Raw genomic sequence first — 22,328 nt, 5'->3', positions numbered from 1 at the left:
ATTAGGTTACAATGGCTTTGTTGATTTTACTGTCTGTTGATGGTCATAAAGTGCATGGAGATTTCCTTAGCCTGGAGGCCTATAAGGGTCGCCCATTGCGCTGTACCTCTTTAGTCACTCAACAGGACACTTATTCAGAGCTAATGCTAACCCAGTGTGTTTGATAGCATTCCCCAGTGAACAGTGCTCCGGAGTGACATTTCCTCTAGAAACAGATCTAGGATCAGCTTCCCTTCCCCAATTCCAACCTTAACCATCAGTGGGTAAAATGTAAAACTGATCCAAGATCAGCGTCTAGGGGCAACTTCACCCTAAACCCTAATGCTCATCCAGTATGTTTGATAGCATTCATTTCCCAAGTGAACAGGAAGTTAACCAGGAAGAGGAAACTGAATAATCAGGTCATCACTTTATGGCCTTTTACCACTTAGATTTGCTCACCTCCTGTGTCCTCTCTCCTCCGTCTTCTCTCGACTCCTTTTGAAAAATGTCAAAGTTAATCGAGGAGCGTGAACGTGGATGGAAATGCGCTTGCTTGAAATGAGACGGCAAATTACATTTACAGCGGTGGATCCCAACATAAATGTGTAAAGTGCTCAAAACAAACTAAGTTAGTTGTGCAAGACATTTAATAGATTAAACAATAAGTAGCATATTGCTTTTAAACGTGTGCATGTTTTTCTTCTCTGACAAAACAAAAGCTGATTCAAAGGGGGTGTGGTAGATTTCATAACTCTTCCGCAGAAGGATACACAGGAGTATCCTCGATGAAAGGTGGCTATCGAGGACGGGAAGACACTCTTCCGTTTGTCTACTAACGAATTGACACACTCCTTGACCACTTATCGCTTTACGGGTCATGGAGGAGAGGGGGACAGAGGACAGTCTTTTTCCCAAACGAAAGAACCCCCATGTCTGTCTACACTCCAGTGATCAAGTCTCACTCTGGTCGCTCCATCAATTATTGCCCCACCTCTACCACCATCCAGCAATGTCTGTCTCTCTCCATCTGTCTGTCAACTAGTGTCTGTCTGACTGTCTGTAGCTCTCTCTGTGTCTTTCTGTTTTTTTTGAGTGTGTGTACTTCCTGTCTAAGCCTAGACACAAACACAGAGCATGTGAAAGGGATGATAAGATTATGACTTCACTCAGTAGCAGTTCCCCATACAGGACAATTGGCCTTGGACATGTGCTGAACAGAACGCTTAATCTTTCAATACTCTTAGGTCAAGTCAACACACTAGTTCCGTCAGGCTCTCTGGTTTAGGGTTAGAGAACAGTACTTTGAGAGAACTGAAAGTAAGCCCTAAACACACTTGCCGCTGTTTTTAGACATGTGGCTCCACTACTGTATATGGATTTTTCCAATTACGTGTGTGTATCAAAATGAGGGTGTGTATGACCTGTGTTTGTTGTCACTGCTGCAGGGCTGGACACACACAGACACACACAGTAAATAACAGAGAGTTGAAATCAGAGTAAAAATAAGTTACATTGACTCTACTGGAGTTATGCATATTGATTGTTTTTGACTGAGTTAAATATCAACACTAAATTGAGCATATACAACTCTGAAAAAATAACTGTTTCCAGAGTATGTTTTACTCTTTAGACTGGGACCAAATGTTATGTGGCAAAGTGACATTTTCTTAAATTAGAGTTAAATTAACTCTGTCATTTTTACTGTGCACACACACACACACACACAGAGAGTCTGGACTGCAGTGAAAGAACACAGTCCGAAGGCACCATGGGTTCTGTATACAAACTCAACCCCAGATAAGGCTCAACTCCTAGAAACAAAGAGCGAGAGGGAAATCGCAGTGAAGAGGGAGAGGGAAAAGTTGGGAAAGGTGAGAGTGAAGGGAGTGAAAGGAGAAAGGGGGAGGTGTGAACATTTCAAATGGAGGGGGAAAACTGACAACAGAGTGGGAGTGAAAAAAATTATAACATCTAGGAACTGAGAGAGACGTAGGCTGAGGTGGTTACTGTGAAACAATGTAGAGATATAGACGGATGTGGGGAGGGGTGACCGAGAAAGAGAGTGGGTGCAGAAAGCAATTGAAAGTGATAAAGAAACAGAAGGAGGAATTGTGCTAGAGTAAGAGTTGGTGAAGAGAGGGAAAATGGGGTGAGTAGAGGCAGACACACACACTATAGGCAGATCTGAGCATCAAATACTGCTTCTAGTCTTCAACCCTTTCATATCTGACTGTGTATTACAGTTGCATACTCGTGTCACCTTTTTGTTTTTCAGGTAGCCTTTTAGGCAAAAGGGTGTCTCCGAAACAGTTATGCAGTCATGTCATGAATTTTCGTTAAAGAACATGGCAGAATATGGGTTTATGTCATGATTTGTTTTTGATCACTGTAAAAAAAAAAAGCTTGTCAGATAATGTAGAGTGGAAGACAACAGAAAGGCTCTCTGCCTAATTGAGGTGGATTTAAATGCATACAAGATTTTATCCCAAAACCTTGGGATAACACCTCTTATGTGTGTGTCCATTTACATGCTTTTTATGTGTGTGATTTATTTGTGGCGTATGTTTGTGTGTCCGTGCGACGCGTGCATGTTACGCCTGCACCCTTGTGTGTGTGTGTGTGTGTGTGTGTGTGTGTGTGTGTGTGTGTGTGTGTGTGTGTGTGTGTGTGTGTGTGTGTGCAAGCCAAGGGCACTTAGCCAGCCATATTAGGCAGCAGTTTGTGAGAGCAGGAAGTCGTCAGGGCTCAGATGCCCCGGGTAAGGAACTCTGAGATTGTTTCACTTCTCACACCACTGACACACCGCAGAGGATGAGGAAGCGGAAGCAGCTGAGACTTACCGTCTCTAGCGTTACCATGGCAATGTCGCATGTGACCCTTTTTGAATTAAATAAAATCGAAAATGCTTGTGATTCTAGCTCCAACAGTGCAGTAATACCTAGCAATAAAATACCATTTATAAAATACCCACAATCCAGAAAATATCAGAACGAGGAATGTCAGACTGGAATATAAATATATATACGTGTGTGTGTATATACAGTGCATACATACATACATACATGCATACAGTGCATTCGGAAAGTATTCAGACCCCTTGACTTTTTCCATATTTTGTTACATTACAGCCTTATTCTAAAATTGATTAAATAAATGTTCTTCCTCATCAATCTACACACAATACCCCATAATGACAAAGCAAAAACAGGTTTTTAGATTCTTTTAGCAAATGTATTAAAAATAAAACACAGAAATACCGTATTTACATAAGTATTCAGACCCTTTGCTATGAGACTCGGAATTGAGCTCAGGTGCATCCTGTTTCCATTAATCATCCTTGAGATGTTTCTACAAATTGATTGGAGTCCAACTGTGGTAAATTCAATTGATTGGACATGATTTGGAAAAGCACACACCTGTCTATGTAAGGTCCCACAGTTGACAGTGCATGTCAGAGCAAAAACCAAGCCATGAGGTCGAAGGAATTGTCCGTAGAGCTCCGAGACAGGATTGTGTCGAGGCACAGATCTGGGGAAGAATACCAAAAAAATTCTGCAGCATTGAAGGTCCCCAAGAACACAGTGCCCTCCATCATTCTTAAATGGAAGAAGTTTGGAACCACCAAGACTCTTCCTAGAGCTGGCCGCCCGGCCAAACTGAGCAATCGGGGGAGAAGGGCCTTGGTCAGGGAGGTGACCAAGAACCCGATGGTCACTCTGACAGAGCTCCAGAGTTCCTCTGTGGAGATGGGAGAACCTTCCAGAAGGACATCCATCTCTGCAGCACTCCGCCAATCAGGCCTTTATGTTAGAGTGGCCAGACGGAAGCCACTCCTCAGTAAAAGTGTCAGAGCTGGCGTAGGGGTGGTGTGGGAATCAGATGCAGGATGCAGAAGTAGTCCAAAATACTTTAATAGAGTCCACAGAATGAACGGCTATAAACAGAGCCGGAGGCACAAGAAAAATAACGCACTAAGCGTAATTACAAACACGCACAATAGTGCGGACTCTCACTAGAAAAATTAGCACAAACTAGACGTAGAAACACCTGCTGACAACGAACAACTACACACAACCACAAGACAGAAACAACGAGAACTTAAAGGACACATAATCAAGACAAAATGAGAAACAGGTGTACAAAACAGACCAAACCAAACGAACACAGAAAACACGAACGGTGGCAGCTAGTACTCCGGGGACGACGACCGCCGAAGCCTGCCCGAACAAGGAGAAGGAGCAGCCTCGGCAGAAACCGTGACAAAAAGGCTCATGACAGCCTGCTTGGAGTTTGCCAAAAGGTACCTAAAGACACTCAGGCCATGAGAAAGAGAAAGATTCTCTGGTCTGATGAAACCAAGATTGAATTCTTTGGCCTGAATGCCAAGCGTCACGTCTGGAGGAAACCTGGCACCATCCCTACGGTGAAGCATGGTGGTGGCAGCATCGGGGGGGGGGGTCAAGGGGTCTGAATACTTTCTGAATGCATTGCCGTGAAAAAGTATTTGCCCCCTTTCGGATTATTCTCTATTTTTGCATATTTTTGATACTGAATGTTACCAGATCTTCAACCAAAACCTAATATTAGATAAAGGGAACCTGAGTTTACAAAAAAATAAAAAATAATGATACTTTTTTGTATTTGAAAAAGTAATTGCCCACATACACTCAATAACTGGTTGTGCCACCTTTAGCTGCAATGACTGCAACCAAATGCTTCCTGTAGTTGTTGATCAGTCTCTCACATCGCTGTGGAGGAACTTTGGCCCACTCTTGCATGCAGAACTGCTTTAACTCAGTGACATTTGTGAGTTTTCAAGCATGAACTTCTCATTTGAAGTCCTGCCACAACATCTCAATTAGGATTGGGTCTGGACTTTGACTAAGCCATTCCAAAACTTCAAATTTGTTGCCTTTTAGCCATTTTCATGTAGACTTGATTGTGTGTTTTGGATCATTGTCTTGCTGCATGACCCAGCTGCGCTTCAGCTTCAGCTCACAGACGGATGGCCTGACATTCTCCTGTAGAATTCTCGGATACAGAGCAGAATTAATGGTTCCTTCTATTAAAGCAAGTTGTTCAGGTCCCAAGGCAGCAAAGCATCCCCAAACTATCACACAACCACCACCATGCTTGACCGTTGGTATGAGGTTCTTACTGTGGAATGCAGTGTTTGGATATTTTTCCCAAACGATTTCCAAGGGAGTCCTCACATACAGTGTTGAGCTGTTAACAAAGTGATAATTTGAGAGGTCCTCCTATATGCTTAATTTAGTTGCAACTTTAGTTGTGATACAAACCTTAGGGTTCTAAGGCTGCATGATGCAACTCTAATGATGATTTGAAAAAAGTTGCATGAAAGGCATGTGCTCTGCTCTGTTTCTTGCGCAGGCTGTCTCATTCACAATTTGACAATCAATCAATCAATCAATTTTATTTTATATAGCCCTTCTTACATCAGCTAATATCTCGAAGTGCTGTACAGAAACCCAGCCTAAAACCCCAAACAGCTAGTAATGCAGGTGTAGAAGCACGGTGGCTAGGAAAAACTCCCTAGAAAGGCGAAAACCTAGGAAGAAACCTAGAGAGGAACCAGGCTATGAGGGGTGGCCAGTCCTCTTCTGGCTGTGCCGGGTGAAGATTATAACAGAACCATGCCAAGATGTTCAAAAATGTTCATAAGTGACAAGCATGGTCAAATAATAATCAGGAATAAATCTCAGTTGGCTTTTCATAGCCGATCATTAAGAGTTGAAAACAGCAGGTCTGGGACAGGTAGGGGTTCCATAACCGCAGGCAGAACAGTTGAAACTGGAATAGCAGCAAGGCCAGGCGGACTGGGGACAGCAAGGAGTCACCACGGCCGGTAGTCCCGACGTATGGTCCTAGGTGCTCAGGTCTCTCAGTTGGCTTTTCATAGCCGATCATTAAGAGTTGAAAACAGCAGGTCTGGGACAGGTAGGGGTTTCGTAACCGCAGGCAGAACAGTTGAAACTGGAATAGCAGCAAGGCCAGGCGGACTGGGGACAGCAAGGTGTCATCATGCCCGGTAGTCCTGACGTATGGTCCTAGGGCTCAGGTTCTCAGAGAGAAAGAGAGAACGAGAGAATTAGAGAGAGCATACTTAAATTCACACAGGACACTGGATAAGACAGGAGAAGTACTCCAGGTATAACCAACTAACCCCAGCCCCCCGACACATAAACTACTGCAGCATAAATACTGGAGGCTGAGACAGGAGCGGTCCGGAGACACTGTGGCCCCATCCGAAGAAACCCCCGGACAGGGCCAAACAGGAAGGATATAACCCCACCCACTCTGCCAAAGCACAGCCCCCGCACCACTAGAGGGATATCCTCAACCACCAACTTACAATCCTGAGACAAGGCCGAGTATAGCCCACAGAGGTCTCCACCACAGCACAAACCAAGGGGGGCGCCAACCCAGACAGGAAGATCACGTCAGTAACTCAACCCACTCAAGTGACGCACCCCTCCCAGGGACGGCATGAAAGAGCACCAGCAAGCCAGTGACTCAGCCCCTGCAACAGGGTTAGAGGCAGAGAACCCCAGTGGAGAGGGGAACCGGCCCGGCAGAGACAGCAAGGGCTGTTCGTTGCTCCAGAGCCTTTCCGTTCACCTTCACACTCCTGGGCCAGACTACACTCAATCATATGACCTACTGAAGAGATAAGTCTTCAGTAAAGACTTAAAGGTTGAGACCGAGTCTGCGTCTCTCACATGGGTAGGCAGACTGTTCCATAAAAATGGAGATCTATAGGAGAAAGCCCTGCCTCCCGCTGTTTGCTTAGAAATTCTAGGGACAATTAGGAGGCCTGCGTCTTGTGACCGTAGCGTACGTATTGGTATGTACGGCAGGACCAACTCGGAAAGATAGGTAGGAGCAAGCCCATGTAACGCTTTATAGGTTAACAGTAAAACCTTGAAATCAGCCCTTGCCTTAACAGGAAGCCAGTGTAGGGAAGCTAGCACTGGAGTAATATGATCAAATTTCTTGGTTCTAGTCAGGATTCTAGCAGCCGTATTTAGCACTAACTGAAGTTTATTTAGTGCTTTATCCGGGTAGCCGGAAAATAGAGCATTGCAGTAGTCTAACCTAGAAGTAACAAATGCATGGATTAATTTTTCTGCATCATTTTTGGACAGAAAATTTCTGATTTTTGCAATGTTACGTAGATGGAAAAAAGCTGTCCTTGAAACAGTCTTGATATGTTCGTCAAAAGAGAGATCAGGGTCAAGAGTAACGCCGAGGTCCTTCACAGTTTTATTTGAGACGACTTTACAACCATCAAGATGAATTGTCAGATTTAACAGAAGATCTCTTTGTTTCTTGGGACCTAGAACAAGCATCTCTGTTTTGTCCGAGTTTAAAAGTAAAAAGTTTTCAGCCATCCACTTCCTTATGTCTGAAACACAGGCTTCTAGCGAGGGCAATTTTGGGGCTTCACCATGTTTCATTGAAATGTACAGCTGTGTGTCATCCGCATAGCAGTGAAAGTTAACATTATGTTTTCGAATAACATCCCCAAGAGGTAAAATATATAGTGAAAACAATAGTGGTCCTAAAACGGAACCTTGAGGAACACCGAAATGTACAGTTGATTTGTCGGAGGACAGACCATTCACAGAGACAAACTGATATCTTTCCGACAGGTAAGATCTAAACCAGGCCAGAACTTGTCCGTGTAGACCAATTTGGGTTTCCAGTCTCTCCAAAAGAATGTGGTGATCGATGGTGTCAAAGGCAGCACTAAGGTCTAGTAGCACGAGGACAGATGCAGAGCCTCGGTCTGACGCCATTAAAAGGTCATTTACCACCTTCACAAGTGCAGTCTCAGTGCTATGATGGGGTCTAAAACCAGACTGAAGCATTTCGTACACATTGTTTGTCTTCAGAAAGGCAGTGAGTTGCTGCGCAACAGCTTTTTCTAAAATTTTTGAGAGGAATGGAAGATTCGATATAGGCCGATAGTTTTTTATATTTTCCGGGTCAAGGTTTGGCTTTTTCAAGAGAGGCTTTATCACTGCCACTTTTAGTGAGTTTGGTACACATCCGGTGGATAGAGAGCTGTTTATTATGTTCAACATAGGAGGGCCAAGCACAGGAAGCAGCTCCTTCAGCAGTTTAGTAGGAATAGGATCCAGTATGCAGCTTGAAGGTTTAGAGGCCATGATTATTTTCATCATTGTGTCAAGAGATATAGTACTAAAACACTTAAGTGTCTCTCCCGATCCCAGGCCCTCGCAGAGTCTGCGCAGATCCAGGACAGCTAAGCCCTGGAGGAATACGCAGATTCAAAGAGGAGTCCGTAATTTGCTTTCTAATGGTCATGATCTTTTCCTCAAAGAAGTTCATGAATTTATTACTGCTGAAGTGAAAGCCATCCTCTCTTGGGGAATGCTGCTTTTTAGTTAGCTTTGCAACAGTATCAAAAAGAAATTTTGGATTATTCTTATTTTCCTCGATTAAGTTGGAAAAGTAGGATGATCGAGCAGCAGTGAGGGCTCTTCGGTACTGCACGGTACTGTCTTTCCAAGCTAGTCGGAAGACTTCCAGTTTGGTGTGGCGCCATTTCCGTTCCAAGCATTTCCAAGCATTTCCGAAAGCATTTGATAATATTTCTCACTTTAATCTGGTCTTTACATATAGCCTACTAATAAACAGTATGTGTGGAATAATTTTTTTGTGCACTCAAATAATAAATATAGCAGCACTAAAAAGCTGGGATCCTCTTTTAAATAGTGGCTAGTCAAAACTCTGTTTTCACACGCGATTGTGCAATGACTGGGCTTATAAGAACAAGTTTCACTCTGTAGGCCAGTGTTACTCACTTTTTTGTAAGGGGGCCACTTTGGGTTGAGACAATCATTCAGAGGGCCGCACAGATCTTTAATTTGTTGTACTTTTTCTTCTAATATTATCAATTGAGAGCAAATTCAGAGCAATAGAGCACATGCAATTGATTTGATGTACAGCACATCACAAATATATACATCCACACATCAAATAGGCTACATCGCATGTATAAGACCCATATTAAGGGTTACCTCAGTAGTTGGATGAGCGAAAATGTCCCTTCTGCTCCTTGACTGAATTCATTCTAAATGTATAGTCTGTTGTTGCTATCCTTGTGAGGCAATCCAGGTGTGCATTGGTCAGTCTGTTTCTCTGTTTTTGTTTCACAATGTTCATTGTTGAAAATGTTGCTTCACACGAATAAGTGCTGACAAAAAATGTCACCTTTTGCACACACTGCTTCAGAAGTGGATACTCTGTGTCTGACACAAGGCTCCAGAAATGGGTAACATGATCTTAGTTCACCTTGCAATGTGTCATTTGCCTGCAGCTTGGCTATCTCACTCTCTAATCCAGCACGGTCAGGACAGAGGGCTGTGTTGACTGGGGTCAGAGATGAAAGGGGTTCTCAATTAAGTTGAAAAACTCCTTGTACTCCATGATATCCTTGAATCTTGACTCAAACTCCAACTCTACCAACACACGCACAAATGCATCATAGATAAAATGTTGCAGTATGTCTGGGTTGGATGTGGGGACTGCTCTGAGTTTTGGGAAATGAACAAACTGTCTGTCAGGTATGAATTTTATTTTGAAATGCTGTGAGCACACGCAGCGTTTTGCCCGACGTTTTAGCGTTCCCTTGGAGCTGGAGATTCACTGTGTTCAGGTGACAGGTGATGTCAGTTAAAAAAGCCAGCTTTAATATCCACTGTGGATCATCCAGCTCTGGCTCCACTCTCCCCTTGCTTGCAACAAATTCACAGATTTGAGGGAGGAGAGAGAGAAATATTTCCAAAACTCTGCCACAAGACAGCCATCTCACCTCATTGTGAAATATCAAGTCGCCGTATTCTGTCTGGTATTCCTCCAACTACTTGCGGAATTGCCTGTGATTCAGTACCCTCGCAATAATAATGTTCACCACGTGCACGACATGCTGCATCACATTCTGTAAGTCACAGTCTTTGAGTTTAGCCACAAGTGCTTCCTGATGAATGATACAATGAAACGTAACAAATTCGGGAATATCCTGTCTTTCTCATCAGGCCTATGAGTCCCTTCTCCTTCCCTCGCATCTTTGAGGCGCCGTCAGTGCACACATATGCCAGATTTGACCAGTCAATATTATTATCAGCAAAAAATGTAACAAGGGCTTTCAGAATATCCTCTCCTCATGTTTGTCCCTGAAGGGGCAGTAAACATAAAAGTTCCTCTCTGAACGACTCGTTTTGAGGGAAGCGGACCCAAACACATAATTGGGCAATGTCACTTACATTAGTGCTTTCGTTAAGCGTAATACTAAAACACGGCGCCACGGATATGTCAGTAATCAGTTGCTTACCAATGTCCTCGCCGATGTCTTCTATGCGTCTTGTTATGGTCAAGTCTAAGAGTTGCAGTCCCTTAATTTGCTTTGAAATAGCTTCCTTGTTTGTGAAATCTGCATACAATATTTCGTCTGAGGCCAAAATACATGATTTGACAATCTCCGCATCTGTGAAGGCCTTCTTGTTTCTCACAAGTATCTAAGCAATCTCATATGATGCCTCTGTCGTTTTCTCTGCAACAGTGCTAGATCTGTCCATCATTTGTTGTTGTCCTTTGAGCTGTCCTTTGCGTTGCGCTATTTTGTTGTTTCTGAGGTTGCTTTGTGGCGGATATGTTTTGTCAAAATGGGCATGGTGTGACTGGAAATTTGCTTATTTAAAACAATTGACTGCCTTCTTGCAAATAACACAAAGTGAGCTAGTCCCATCATGCAGTACAAAAAAATACTTGTCTGTCCATTTCTCTTGGAACTTTGTGTTCTTCTTGAATCAACCTTATCCTTCTCTTAGCCACTGGAGCCACGTTAGCTACGTTAGCTAGCTGCATTTCCCCGCCGCCATCTTCCTGATTTTCCTGGTTCCCTGGTGGTTGTTTGTTCATAGCTGTCACGTTGTTCTCCAGCTCTTCCCCCTCATTTTCATGTTAATAGATTTACCTTTATTTTTTACAATAAATCGATCCATGTCGACCAGACTGCAAAATTAGCTAGTAGCAAACTGATATTTGTCGGTCGCTGTAGCTGAGCAGTTGCGTTCTATTTCGGCAAACGTTCTATTTCGGCCTTTCTGTTCATCAGCTGCGCTATACTGCCATCTATCTGACGTCCAGGGAACAATATATATATTCAATGAAGTGATTCAGGCCTGCATTAAACACATTGAATTGAAATTGTATCATTGTTATGTATTATGAATGGAAAATAGGAAAATCACCGCAAGCCGCAAATTAAGGGCTCGTAGGCTATGGGCTCTCTAACCCTTTTCCAGGGGTCCTAGGCCTATAGATTACGCTTAGAGTTAATTGCCCACTTTAGTTTTAATACAAACCTTATCAAAACATTTAGGCCTATGGGCTAGGCTACGCTGGCCATCATTCACAAGTGATAATATTCTCACTCATCAGACTATTCTCAATTTAATCTTGTCTTTACATATAATAAATAAATACACTGAGTATACATAACATTAGGAACACCTGCTCTTTCCATGACATAGACTAACCAGGTGAATCCAGGTGAAAGTTATTTATTTTTATTTATTTTTGGTCATTTAGCAGACGCTCTTATCCAGAGCGACTTACAGGAGCAATTAGGGTTAAGTGCCTTGCTCAAGGGCACATCGACAGATTTTTCACCTAGTCGGCTCGGGGATTAGAACCAGCGACCTTTCGGTTACTGGCACAACGCTCTTACCCACTAAGCTACCTGCCGCCCTTATTGATGTCACCTGTTAAATCCACTTCAATCAGTGTAGAGGAAGGGGAGGAGATTAAAGTATTGTTAAGCCTTGAGACAATTGAGACATGGATTGTGTATGTGTGCCATTCAGAGGGTGAAGGGGCAAGCCAAAATATTTAAGTGCCTTTTGAACGGGCTATGGTAGTAGGTGCCAGGCGCACCGGTTTGTGTCAAGAACAGCAATGCTGCTGGATTTTTCACGCTCAACAGTTTTCAGTGTGTATCAAGAATCAAATCAAATCAAATTGTATTTGTCACATTCACCGAATACAACAGGTGTAGACCTTACAGTGAAATGCTTACTTATAAGCCCTTAACCAACAATGCAGTTTTAAGAAAAATAAGTGTTAAGTAAAAAATAAGGCTATATACAGGGGGTACCGGTACAGAGTCAATGTGCGGGGGCACAGGTTGGTTGAGGTAAATGAGGTAATATGTACATGTGGGTAGAGTTAAAGTGACTATGCATAGATAATAAACAGAGAGTGGCAGCAGCGTAAAAGAGGGGGTGGGTGGGGGGGCAGTGCAAGTAGTCCAGGTAGCCATTTGATTAGCAGTTCAGGAGTCTTATGGCTTGGGGGTAGAATCTGTTAAGAAGCCTTTTGGACCTAGACTTGGTGCTCCGGTACCGCTTGCTGTGCGGTAGCAGAGAGAACAGTCTATGACTAGGGTGGTCGGAGTCTTTGACCATTTTTAGGGCCTTCCTCTGACACCGCCTGGTATAGAGGTCCTGGATGGCAGGTGATATACTGGGCCGTACGCACTACCCTTTGTAGTGCCTTGCGGTCGGAGGCCGAGCAGTTGCCATACCAGGTAGTGATGCAACCAGTCAGGATGCTCTCGATGGTGCAGCTGTATAACTTTTTGAGGATCTGAGGGGGGGTGAAGACATGTCATTCGTATGCACTTGAATAGCGAATGGATGACGCTTTTCCCGCGGTTCATTTTCATGCCAGCCAGATAGGCTACTCCGGTTGTAAAGCGAAGCAATGTGCTTAATATTAGGAAAGTTTATAAATAACTATAGTAGGCCTAGCCTATAGAAAGCTGATGGGATCCTCCTCTTTTTAATAGAGGTCATCAAAACTCTGTTTTGTCACGTAATTAAATAGTCTATAGAGGACTATAAATGTTGCGCAACATGGGCAACCAGCTATGAGGAGCTGGCTCTAGCTGCGCAACAGGTGGTCCTATTCCGCTCAAATGCTGAATGCCAGGGCTCTCATGAAGTGTTTGTTTTGATTTTCGATTACATTTGAATTGATGTCAGAGTGATTAGAAGGACAATAGAGCACTGAGTACCAGGCCATTAGCGACTGGCCGTTAGCAAGTTTGGTCAATACTAATGACCAGCAGTTTTGGAGAAGCCTAGTTACAGTGACTCAATGGTCACGTGGAATTTGACTGCGGCCATGACTCGTGACTGTCTGTGCCGGTAATACGGTCACTGTAACAGCCCTAGTGGTGTCGCATTTGACTTGAGCTCATCCCGCTACTAATTTCACTCAACTTCAGTTATTTGGGTGACATGTTACTGCTGGTCACTCTTTTCGTAGAATAGCGTGCTAAAAAGGCAGAAGTGAACATATCTCTATTTTAAAACATTGCTTTGTGTAATGAATATCTCTTTTAGCCATCTTGAAGTTCCTGATCTTGCTCTTGTGCCATAAAGCAACATGAACAACAAAGCAATGTCCACAGTTGTGCACTGCACTCCTCATGGAGTAATGGGTTATCTTGTTAGTGTTAATTCCCTGTTTGAGATGACTGAATTAACTCTCTTCTCCTTTTCCCACTACCCCATCTCTTTTGAACTTCCCGGACCCTCTTTTCTTGCCCTCCTCACTCTCCCTGTTTCTCTCTTTCTCTGTCCTCTCTCTCTCAGTGAGTCCAGTATCTGCCAGGCGCGGGCCACGGTCATGCTGTATGATGATGGTAACAAGCGCTGGGTGCCGGCGGGCGAGGGGGGCCAGGCCTTCAGCAGGGTCCAGATCTACCACAACCCCGTAGCCAACACATTCCGAGTAGTGGGACGCAAGATGCAGGCTGACCAGCAGGTAACTAGTGTATACACACACCATGAACAAATACATTCCTAAGACGCACTGTCTGATGATCGTTGGAGCAAAATATTAACGCAACATTTATTGTTGGTCCCATTTTTCATTAGCTGAAATAAAGTATCCTAGAAATTTTCCATACGCACAAAAAGCTCATTTCTCTAAAATGTTGTGCAGAAATTTGTTTACATCCCTGTTAGTGAGCATTTCTTCTTTGCCAAGATAATCCATCCACCTGACAGGTGTGTCATATCAAGAAGCTGATTAAACAGCATGATCATTACACAGGTGCATCTTGTGCTGGGGACAAGAAAAGGCCACTCTAAAATGTGCAGTTTTGTCACACCACACAATGCCACAGATGTCTCAAGTTTTGAGGGAGCATGCAATTGGCATGCTGACTGCAGGAATGTCCACAAGAGCAGTTGCCAGAGAATTGAATGTTAATTTATCTTCCATAAGCCGCCTCCAATGTTGTTTTAGAGAATTTGGCAGTACATCCAACCAGCCTCACAATCGCACACCACGTGTAACCACGTCAGCCCAGGACCTCCACATCCGGCTTCTTCACCTGCGAGATCGTTTGAAGAGGGGGAGGGGGGAGTATTTATCTCTGTAATAAAGCCCTTTTGTGGGGAAAAACTCATTCTGATTGGCTGGGCCTGGCTCCCCAATGGGTGGACCTGGGTCCGAAATGTGCATATATACACACTACCGGTCAAAACTTTTAGAACACCTACTAATTCAAGAAGAGTTTTTCTTTATTTTTACTATTCTACATTGTAGAATAATAGTGAAGACATCAAAACTATGAAATAACACATATGGAATCATGTAGTAGCCAAAAAAGTGTTAAACAAATCCAAATATATTTTATATTTGAGATTCTTCAAATACCCACCCTTTGCCTTGATGACAGCTTTGCACACTCTTGGCATTCTATCAACCAGCTTCACCTGGAATGCTTTTCCAACAGTCTTGAAGGAGTTCCCACATATGCTGAGCACTTGTTGGCTGATTTTCCTTCACTCTGCGGTCCGACTCATCCCAAACCATCTCAATTTGGTGATCTGATGCAGCACTCCATCACTCGCCTTCTTGGTAAAATAGCCCTTACACAGCCTGGAGGTGTTTTGGGTCATTGTCCTGTCCAAACCAGATGGGATGGCGAATCGCTGCAGAATGCTGTGGTAGCCATGCTGGTTAAAATTCTAAATAAATCACAGACAGTGTCACCAGCAAAGCAACCCCACACCGTAACACCACCTCCTCCATGCTTTACGGTGGGAAATACACATGCGGAGATCATCCGTTCACCCACACCGCATCTCACAAAGACACGGCAGTTGGATCCAAAAATCTCCAATTTAGACTCCAGACCAAAGGACAAATTTCCACCGGTCTAATGTCCATTGCTCTTCTTATTATTGGTGTCCTTTAGTAGTGGTTTCTTTGCAACAGTCGACCATGAAGGCCTGATTCACACAGTCTCCTCTGAACAGTTGATGTTGAGATGTGTCTGTTACTTGAACTCTGTGAAGCATTTATTTGGGCTCCAATTTCTGAGGCTGGTAACTCTAATGAACTGCAGCAGAGGTAACTGTGGGTCTTCCATTCCTGTGGCGGTCCTCATGAGAGCCAGTTTCATCATAGCGCTTGATGGTTTTTGTGACTGCACTTGAAAACTTTCAAAGTTCTTGACATTTTCCAGATTGACTGACCTTCATGTCTTAAAGTAAAGTCTCTTTGCTTATTTGAGCTGTTCTTGCCATAATATGGACTTGGTCTTTTACCAAATATGGCTATCTTCTGTATACCACCCCTACCTTGTCACAACACAACTGATTGGCTCAAACGCATTAAGAAGGAAAGAAATTCCACAAATTAACTTTAAACAAGGCATACCTGTTAAATGAAATGCTACCTCATGAAGCTGGTTGAGAGAATGCCAAGAGTGTGCAAAACAGTCATCAAAGCAAAGGGTGGCTACTTTGAAGAATCTCAAATCTCAAATATATTTTCATTTGTTTAACACTTGGTTACTACATGATTCGATATGTGTTATTTCATAGTTTGATGTCTTCAGTATTATTCTACAATGTAGAAAATTGTAAAAAATAAAATAAAGAAAAACCCTTGAATGAGTAGGTGTGTCCTAACTTTTGACTGGAAGATAATTTGTAAAAATCCAAAAATCTTCACAGATCTTCATTGTAAAGGGTTTAAACACTGTTTCCAATGCTTGTTCAATGAACCATAAACAATTAATGATCATGCACCTGTGGAACGGTCGTTAAGACACTAACAGCTTACAGACGGTAGGCAATTAAGGTCACAGTTATGAAAACTTAGGACACTAAAGAGGCCTTTCTACTGACTCTGGAAAACACCAAAAGAAAGATGCCCAGGGTTCCTGCTCATCTGCGTGAACGTGCCTTAGGCATGCTACAAGGAGCCATGAGGACTGCAGATGTGGCCAGGGCAATAAATTGCAATGTCTGTTTTGTGAGATGCCTAAGACAGCGCTACAGGGAGACAGGATGGACAGCTGATCGTCCTCGCAGTGGCAGACCACGTGTAACAACACCTGCACAGGATCGGTACATCCGAACATCACACTTGCGGGACAGGTACAGGATGGAAACAACAACTGCCTGAGTTACACCAGGAACGCACAATCCCTCCATCAGTGCTCAGACAGTCCGCAATAGGCTGAGAGAGGCTGGACTGAGGGCTTGTAGGCCTGTTGTAAGGCAGGTCCTCACCAGACATCACCGGTAACAACGTCGCCTATGGGCACAAACCCACCGTCGCTGGACCAGACAGGACTTGCAAAAAGTGCTCTTCACTGACGAGTCGCGGTTTTGTCTCACCAGGGGTGATGGTCGGATTCGCGTTTATCGTCGAAGGAATGAGCCTGTACTCTGGAGCGGGATCGATTTGGAGGAGGAGGGTCCGTCATGGTCTGGGGCGGTATGTCACAGCATCATCGTTCTGAGCTTGTTGTCATTGCAGGCAATCGCAACACTGTGCGTTACAGGGGAGACATCCTCCTCCCTCATGTGGTACCCTTCCTGTAGGCTCATCCTGATATGACCCTCCAGCATGATAATGCCACCAGCCATACTGCTCGTTCTGTGCGTGATTTCCTGCAAGACAGGAATGTCAGTGTTCTGCCATGGCCAGCGAAGAGCCCGGATCTCAATCCCATTGAGCACGTCTGGGACCTGTTGGATCGGAGGGTGAGGGCTAGGGCCATTCCACCCAGAAATGTCCGGGAACTTGCAGGTGCCTTGGTGGAAGAGTGGGGTAACATCTCACAGCAAGAACTGGAAAATCTGGTGCAGTCCATGAGGAGGAGATGCACTGCAGTACTTAATGCAGCTGGTGGCCACACCAGATACTGACTGTTACTTGTGATTACTGACTGTTACTTTTGATTTTGACCCCCCCTTTGTTAAGGGACACATTATTCAATTTCTGTTAGTCACATGTCTGTGGAACTTGTTCAGTTTATGTCTGTTGTTGAATCTTATGTTCATACAAATATTTACACATGTTAAGTTTGCTGAAAATAAACGCAGTTGACAGTGAGAGGAAGTTTCTTTTTTTGCTGAGTTTATATGTGTGTGTGTGTGTGTGTGTGTGTGTGTGTGTGTGTGTGTGTGTGTATATATAGTGCATTCGTAAAGTATTCAGACTCCTTGACTTTATCCAAGAAAAATTAAATTACAACCTTAATCAATTTTAGAATAAATAAATACAAATGCTCAGCAATCTACACACAATACCCCATAATGACAAAGCGAAAACAGGTTTTTAGATTTTCTTTTAGCTCATTTATAAAAACAGAAATAACTTATTTACATAAGTATTCAGACACTTTGCTATGAGACTCGAAATTGAGCTCAGATGCATCCTGTTTCCATTGATCATCCTTGAGATGTTTCTACAACTTGGAGTCCACCTGTGGTAAATTCAATTGATTGGACATGATTTGGAAAGGCACACACCTGTCTATATAAGGTCCCACAGTTGACAGTGCATGTCAGAGCAAAAACCAAGCCATGAGGTCGAAGGAATTGTCCGTAGAGCTTCGAGACAGGATTGTGTCGAGGCACAGATCTGGGGAAAGGTACCAAAAAATATCTGCAGCATTAAAGGTCCCCAAGAACACAGTGGCCTCCATCATTCTTAAATGGAAGAAGTTTAGAACCACCAAGACTCTTCCTAGAGCTGGCCGCCCGGTCAACATGAGCAATCGGGGGAGAAGGGCCTAGGTCAGGGAGGTGACCAAGAACCTGATGGTCACTCTGACAGAGCTCTAGAGTTCCTCTGTGGAGATGGGAGAACCTTCCAGAAGGACAACCATCTCTGCAGCACTCCACCAATCAGGCCTTTTTGGTAGAGTGGCCTGACAGAAGCCATTCCTCTGTAAAAGGCACATGACAGCCCGCTTGGAGTTTGCCAAAAGGCACCTAAAGACTCTGACCATGAGAAACAAGATTCTCTGGTCTGAGGGAACCAAGATTGAACTCTTTGGCCTGAATGCCAAGCTTCACGTCTTGAGGAAACCTGGCACCATCCCTACGGTGAAGCATGGTGGTGGCAGCATCATGCTGTGGGGATGTTTTTCATGGGAAGGTACTGGGAGACTAGTCAGGATCGAGGCAAAGATGAACGGAGCAAAGTACAGAGATCCTTGATGAAACCCTGCTCCAGAGAGCTTAGGACCTCAGACTAGGATGAAGGTTCACCTTCCAACAGGACAACGACCCTAAGCACAAAAACAAGACAATGCAGGGGTGGCTTCGGGACAAGTCTCTGAATGTCCTTGAGTGGCCCAGCCAGAGCCCGGACTTGAACCCGATCGAACATCTCTGGAGAGACCTGTAAATAGCTGTGCAGCGACGCTCCCCATCCAACCTGATGGAGCTTGAGAGGATCTGCAGAGAAGAATGGGAGAAACTCCCCAAATACAGGTGTGCCAAGCTTGAAGCGTCATACCAAAGAAGACTCAATGCTGTAATCACTGCCAAAGGTGCTTCAACAAAGTACTGAGTAAAGGGTCTGAATTCTTATGTAAATGTGATATTTATATATTTTTTTTTAATAAATTAGCAAACATTTCTACAAACCTGTTTTTGCTTTATCATTATGGGGTATTGTGTTTAGATTGATGAGGGGGAAAAAACATTTTAATCAATTTTAGAATAAGGCTGTAATGTAACAATGTAGAAAATGTCAAGGGGTCTGAATACTTTCCCAAGGCACTGTATACTGTGTAGAGAACAATGCTGGGCTTGGATGGTAAACATTTTCCTTCTGGGACCTCTTTGTACAGTCAAACTGACTGGCTTGAACAATTTTAGACTGACTGATCTGTAAATCTTGTGAGTGTTAGTACGTGGGTGCACCATATAGGAACCAGTGGCGGTCAGTGCCGTTTATTCTTTTTTTTCATGAGCATGGCCTTATTTCTATTACAGCATGTTGGATGACTGTCATTCATATTCCATTCACCCAGTTCAATGTAACATCGATAAATTTAGGCTACTACATGATACTCGGATTTTCCCTATACCCATCATGAGGTTGCTACAACCGAGCCTATGAATGAACGTTTACAGCATAGGTGCACACAGGTGGAGATACATTTTTTTAGATGACACACAATGACACATGGACAGACAGTGACACGTTTACTTCCGTTTTAAGAAATGTTTTTCAACAGAATCGGCGGAATGAATACACCCCTGATCACGCATAAACATAGATCACTTTCATAGCAGCCACGTTGTATTCCTTCTCGCCTCTGCGCTCTCCTCCTCTTACATTTTCCCTTCGTTTGTGGACTTCAATGAACAACACATCAGATGTATGTGACCAGGCGAAAAAATACTTTCCATGCCAAACCATGTCATAACCACTACACACAGCCTACATCGTTGTCCCCATATTAGCTAAAGTAACATCCTAGTCAACATAGCTAATATAACTAATGCGTTAGTAAACCCGCTACAATCATGCAGGAACGTTACAGTGTATAGTCAGTAAGCAGTTAGACCGGCGGGCCCCGGTGGCAATAAATTAGTAAAACCAAAAGCTTACCTTGACTTGGAAGAGTTCCAGTGTTGTGTTGGAAAGTCATAGCCAGCTAGCTAACATAGCATCCCTCTGTTTGAGCAGGGTGTTTCATTAGGCTAAACTAGCTAGCTGCATTCGCTAGCTAAGTGAAACTGAAAGTGAAAAAAAATTACTTTCTCTCTTGCTTCTCCTTAATTTTGGAAGAAATTAATTTGTTAAACTGTTCTGTCTTTCTCTCTCTTTGAGTCAACTACTCACCTTTTATGCACTGCAGTGCTAGCTAGCTAGCTGTAGCTTATGCTTTCAGTACTAGATTAATTCTCTGATCCTTTGATTGGGTGGACATGTCAGTCCATGCTGCAAGAGCTCTGATAGGTTGGAGGAAGTCCTCCGGAAGTTGTCATAATTACTGTGTAAGTCTATGGAAGGGGGTGAGAACCATGAGCCTCCTAGGTTTTGTATTGAAGTCAATGTACCAAAAGGAGGAAGGAAGCTAGCTGTCCTCTGGCTACACCATAGTGGTACCCTACAGAGTGCTGCTGAGGCTACTGTAGACCTTTATTGCAAAACAGTGTATTAATCAATTATTTGGTGACGTGAATATATTTAGCATAGTTTTATCTAAAAAGATTAACATTTTCAATGTTTTACCATTTTTATTTTTATGAAATTCACTGAGGAGGACGGTCCTCCCCTTCCTCCTCTGAGGAGCCTCCATTGATGGGAACCAGTCCCCTGTGCGTTTCCTTGCTCTGTCACACTCAGAGATTAGGGGTTAGGCTTTGTCCTTTGTCTGTTGCTGCAGACTGTGAACATGTCTCATTAGTATTGTTGGGGCTTTATGTGTCAGCTGTCTTCCTCTTTCTCGCTTCCGTTTACTGTGTGCCACTACCTCTGCTCTCGAACTAACGACTACCTCTCACACTAGGGTAGTGGAAGAACCACACTAGCACTAGAGAGCCCTAGCATAGCCTAGCCTACAGTGGTGGAAAAAGTACTCCATTGTCATACTTGAGTAAAAGTAAAGATGCTTTAATAGGGAAAATGTATGTGAGTAAAAAGTATATATTTTCTGTAGAAATGTAGTGGAGTTAAAAAATACAAATAGTAAAGTACAGATACCCCAAAAAACTACTTAAGTAGTACTTCAAATGATGTTTTACTTAGTTACTTTACACCACTGCTAACTTAGAGGCTACTTTAGTTAAACTTACCCTAGTGTAGCATCTTTTTCAAAAGATCTGTTGCTTTGGAAAGGGCAATGGAGGGTCCACACTAGTAGCACAAGACCTCCGCATCACTGATTCCAGAGAGGGGATTTATACACGTATTGCACCAACATGTATAATCTAATAAATAGCAATAGATTAACATAATGGGATGTGAGGGGAACGATTTTGAAATTCAAAAGCTATAAAGAAAATCTAGGTTCCCGCTCCAGTGTTTACTCACCTACACATGCTATATTCCACATACACATTCTCTCAATGAACGCATACTGTCATTCCACTCGTAGTTTCTCATTGCCTTTTTACTTCCTGCTTGACACTCCCAGGTGGTGATCAACTGTCCAATCGACAAGAGGCTGAAGTACAACCAGGCTACACCCAATTTCCACCAGTGGCGGGACGCCCGGCAGGTGTGGGGGCTGAACTTCGGCAGCAAGGAGGACGCCGCCCTCTTCGCCAACGGCATGATGCACGCCCTGGAGGTGCTGAGTGCACTCGCTGACTCGGGTAGGAACTATAATATAGAATAAAATATGTTTTGTTGTTGTTTTTTTGCAAAATATGGTACTCTTTGTGCTGGTTCCTTTTGTCCTCTGTTTCTTGCTGCAATCAGTGATCTGTTTGGATTGCTTAAAGATTTAATCTGCAGTAGGGGAAACAGCGCCATTGTCCGCCCCACTGCTGTTGTTATTGTGTTTGTTTTGTTTGACAAAGCGGAGCGTCGCACAACGTGGTAAAACAAATTGCATTATATATTCTGCTGTTCTATAGAGTGTGCAATGATGTCAGAGAAAAAAAGTTGTTTGCAGTAACTTCTTTGTGGTAATATCGCAAATGGACTTGGCAGTTTAACCATTAAGGATTCCAGCTTTAATCTATCTAATGGTGTTAGTTATTGTCAGAAGGAGAAGGGAAGGATGCATTTTTTAAAGTATTTAAACAGGACTGCTAAAATACACATTCACTTACTCACGCTTTGTCTGTTTCTCTCCTCAGGCTACTCCTCTCTCCCCCGCCCTGTGCAAAATGGACCCTCCCCAGAGGAGCTGGAGCAACAGAGGAGGTACCATTCACATGATTTTAGTTGTGGGGGGGCGGGGTGCATTTGGAGGCATATGGTCTGTTTTCTGTCAGCAGAGGGGAGAT

At 43.5% G+C, this 22,328-nt stretch overlaps 1 protein-coding gene across 3 annotated transcripts in view; it reads left to right on the top strand.

The window, feature by feature from the left end:
• The window catches only part of LOC121573992 (vasodilator-stimulated phosphoprotein), a 63,519-nt gene that overhangs the window by 19,866 nt on the left and 21,325 nt on the right, over nucleotides 1-22,328 (top strand). For 2 of the 3 annotated variants that reach the window (XM_041886441.1, XM_041886439.1), the window contains exons 2-4: nucleotides 13,692-13,863; nucleotides 21,509-21,689; nucleotides 22,179-22,245. In XM_041886441.1, the coding sequence (XP_041742375.1) occupies nucleotides 13,692-13,863; nucleotides 21,509-21,689; nucleotides 22,179-22,245 (420 nt within the window). Of the gene's footprint in view, nucleotides 1-1,980; nucleotides 2,132-13,691; nucleotides 13,864-21,508; nucleotides 21,690-22,178; nucleotides 22,246-22,328 lie in introns of those variants that run through there. The other variant, XM_041886440.2, reaches the window with a different exon arrangement.

The sequence above is a fragment of the Coregonus clupeaformis genome, chromosome 9, assembly GCF_020615455.1.
Source record: "Coregonus clupeaformis isolate EN_2021a chromosome 9, ASM2061545v1, whole genome shotgun sequence".
Taxonomy (NCBI): domain Eukaryota; kingdom Metazoa; phylum Chordata; class Actinopteri; order Salmoniformes; family Salmonidae; genus Coregonus; species Coregonus clupeaformis.
This window is presented reverse-complemented; position numbering and strand designations above follow the sequence as displayed.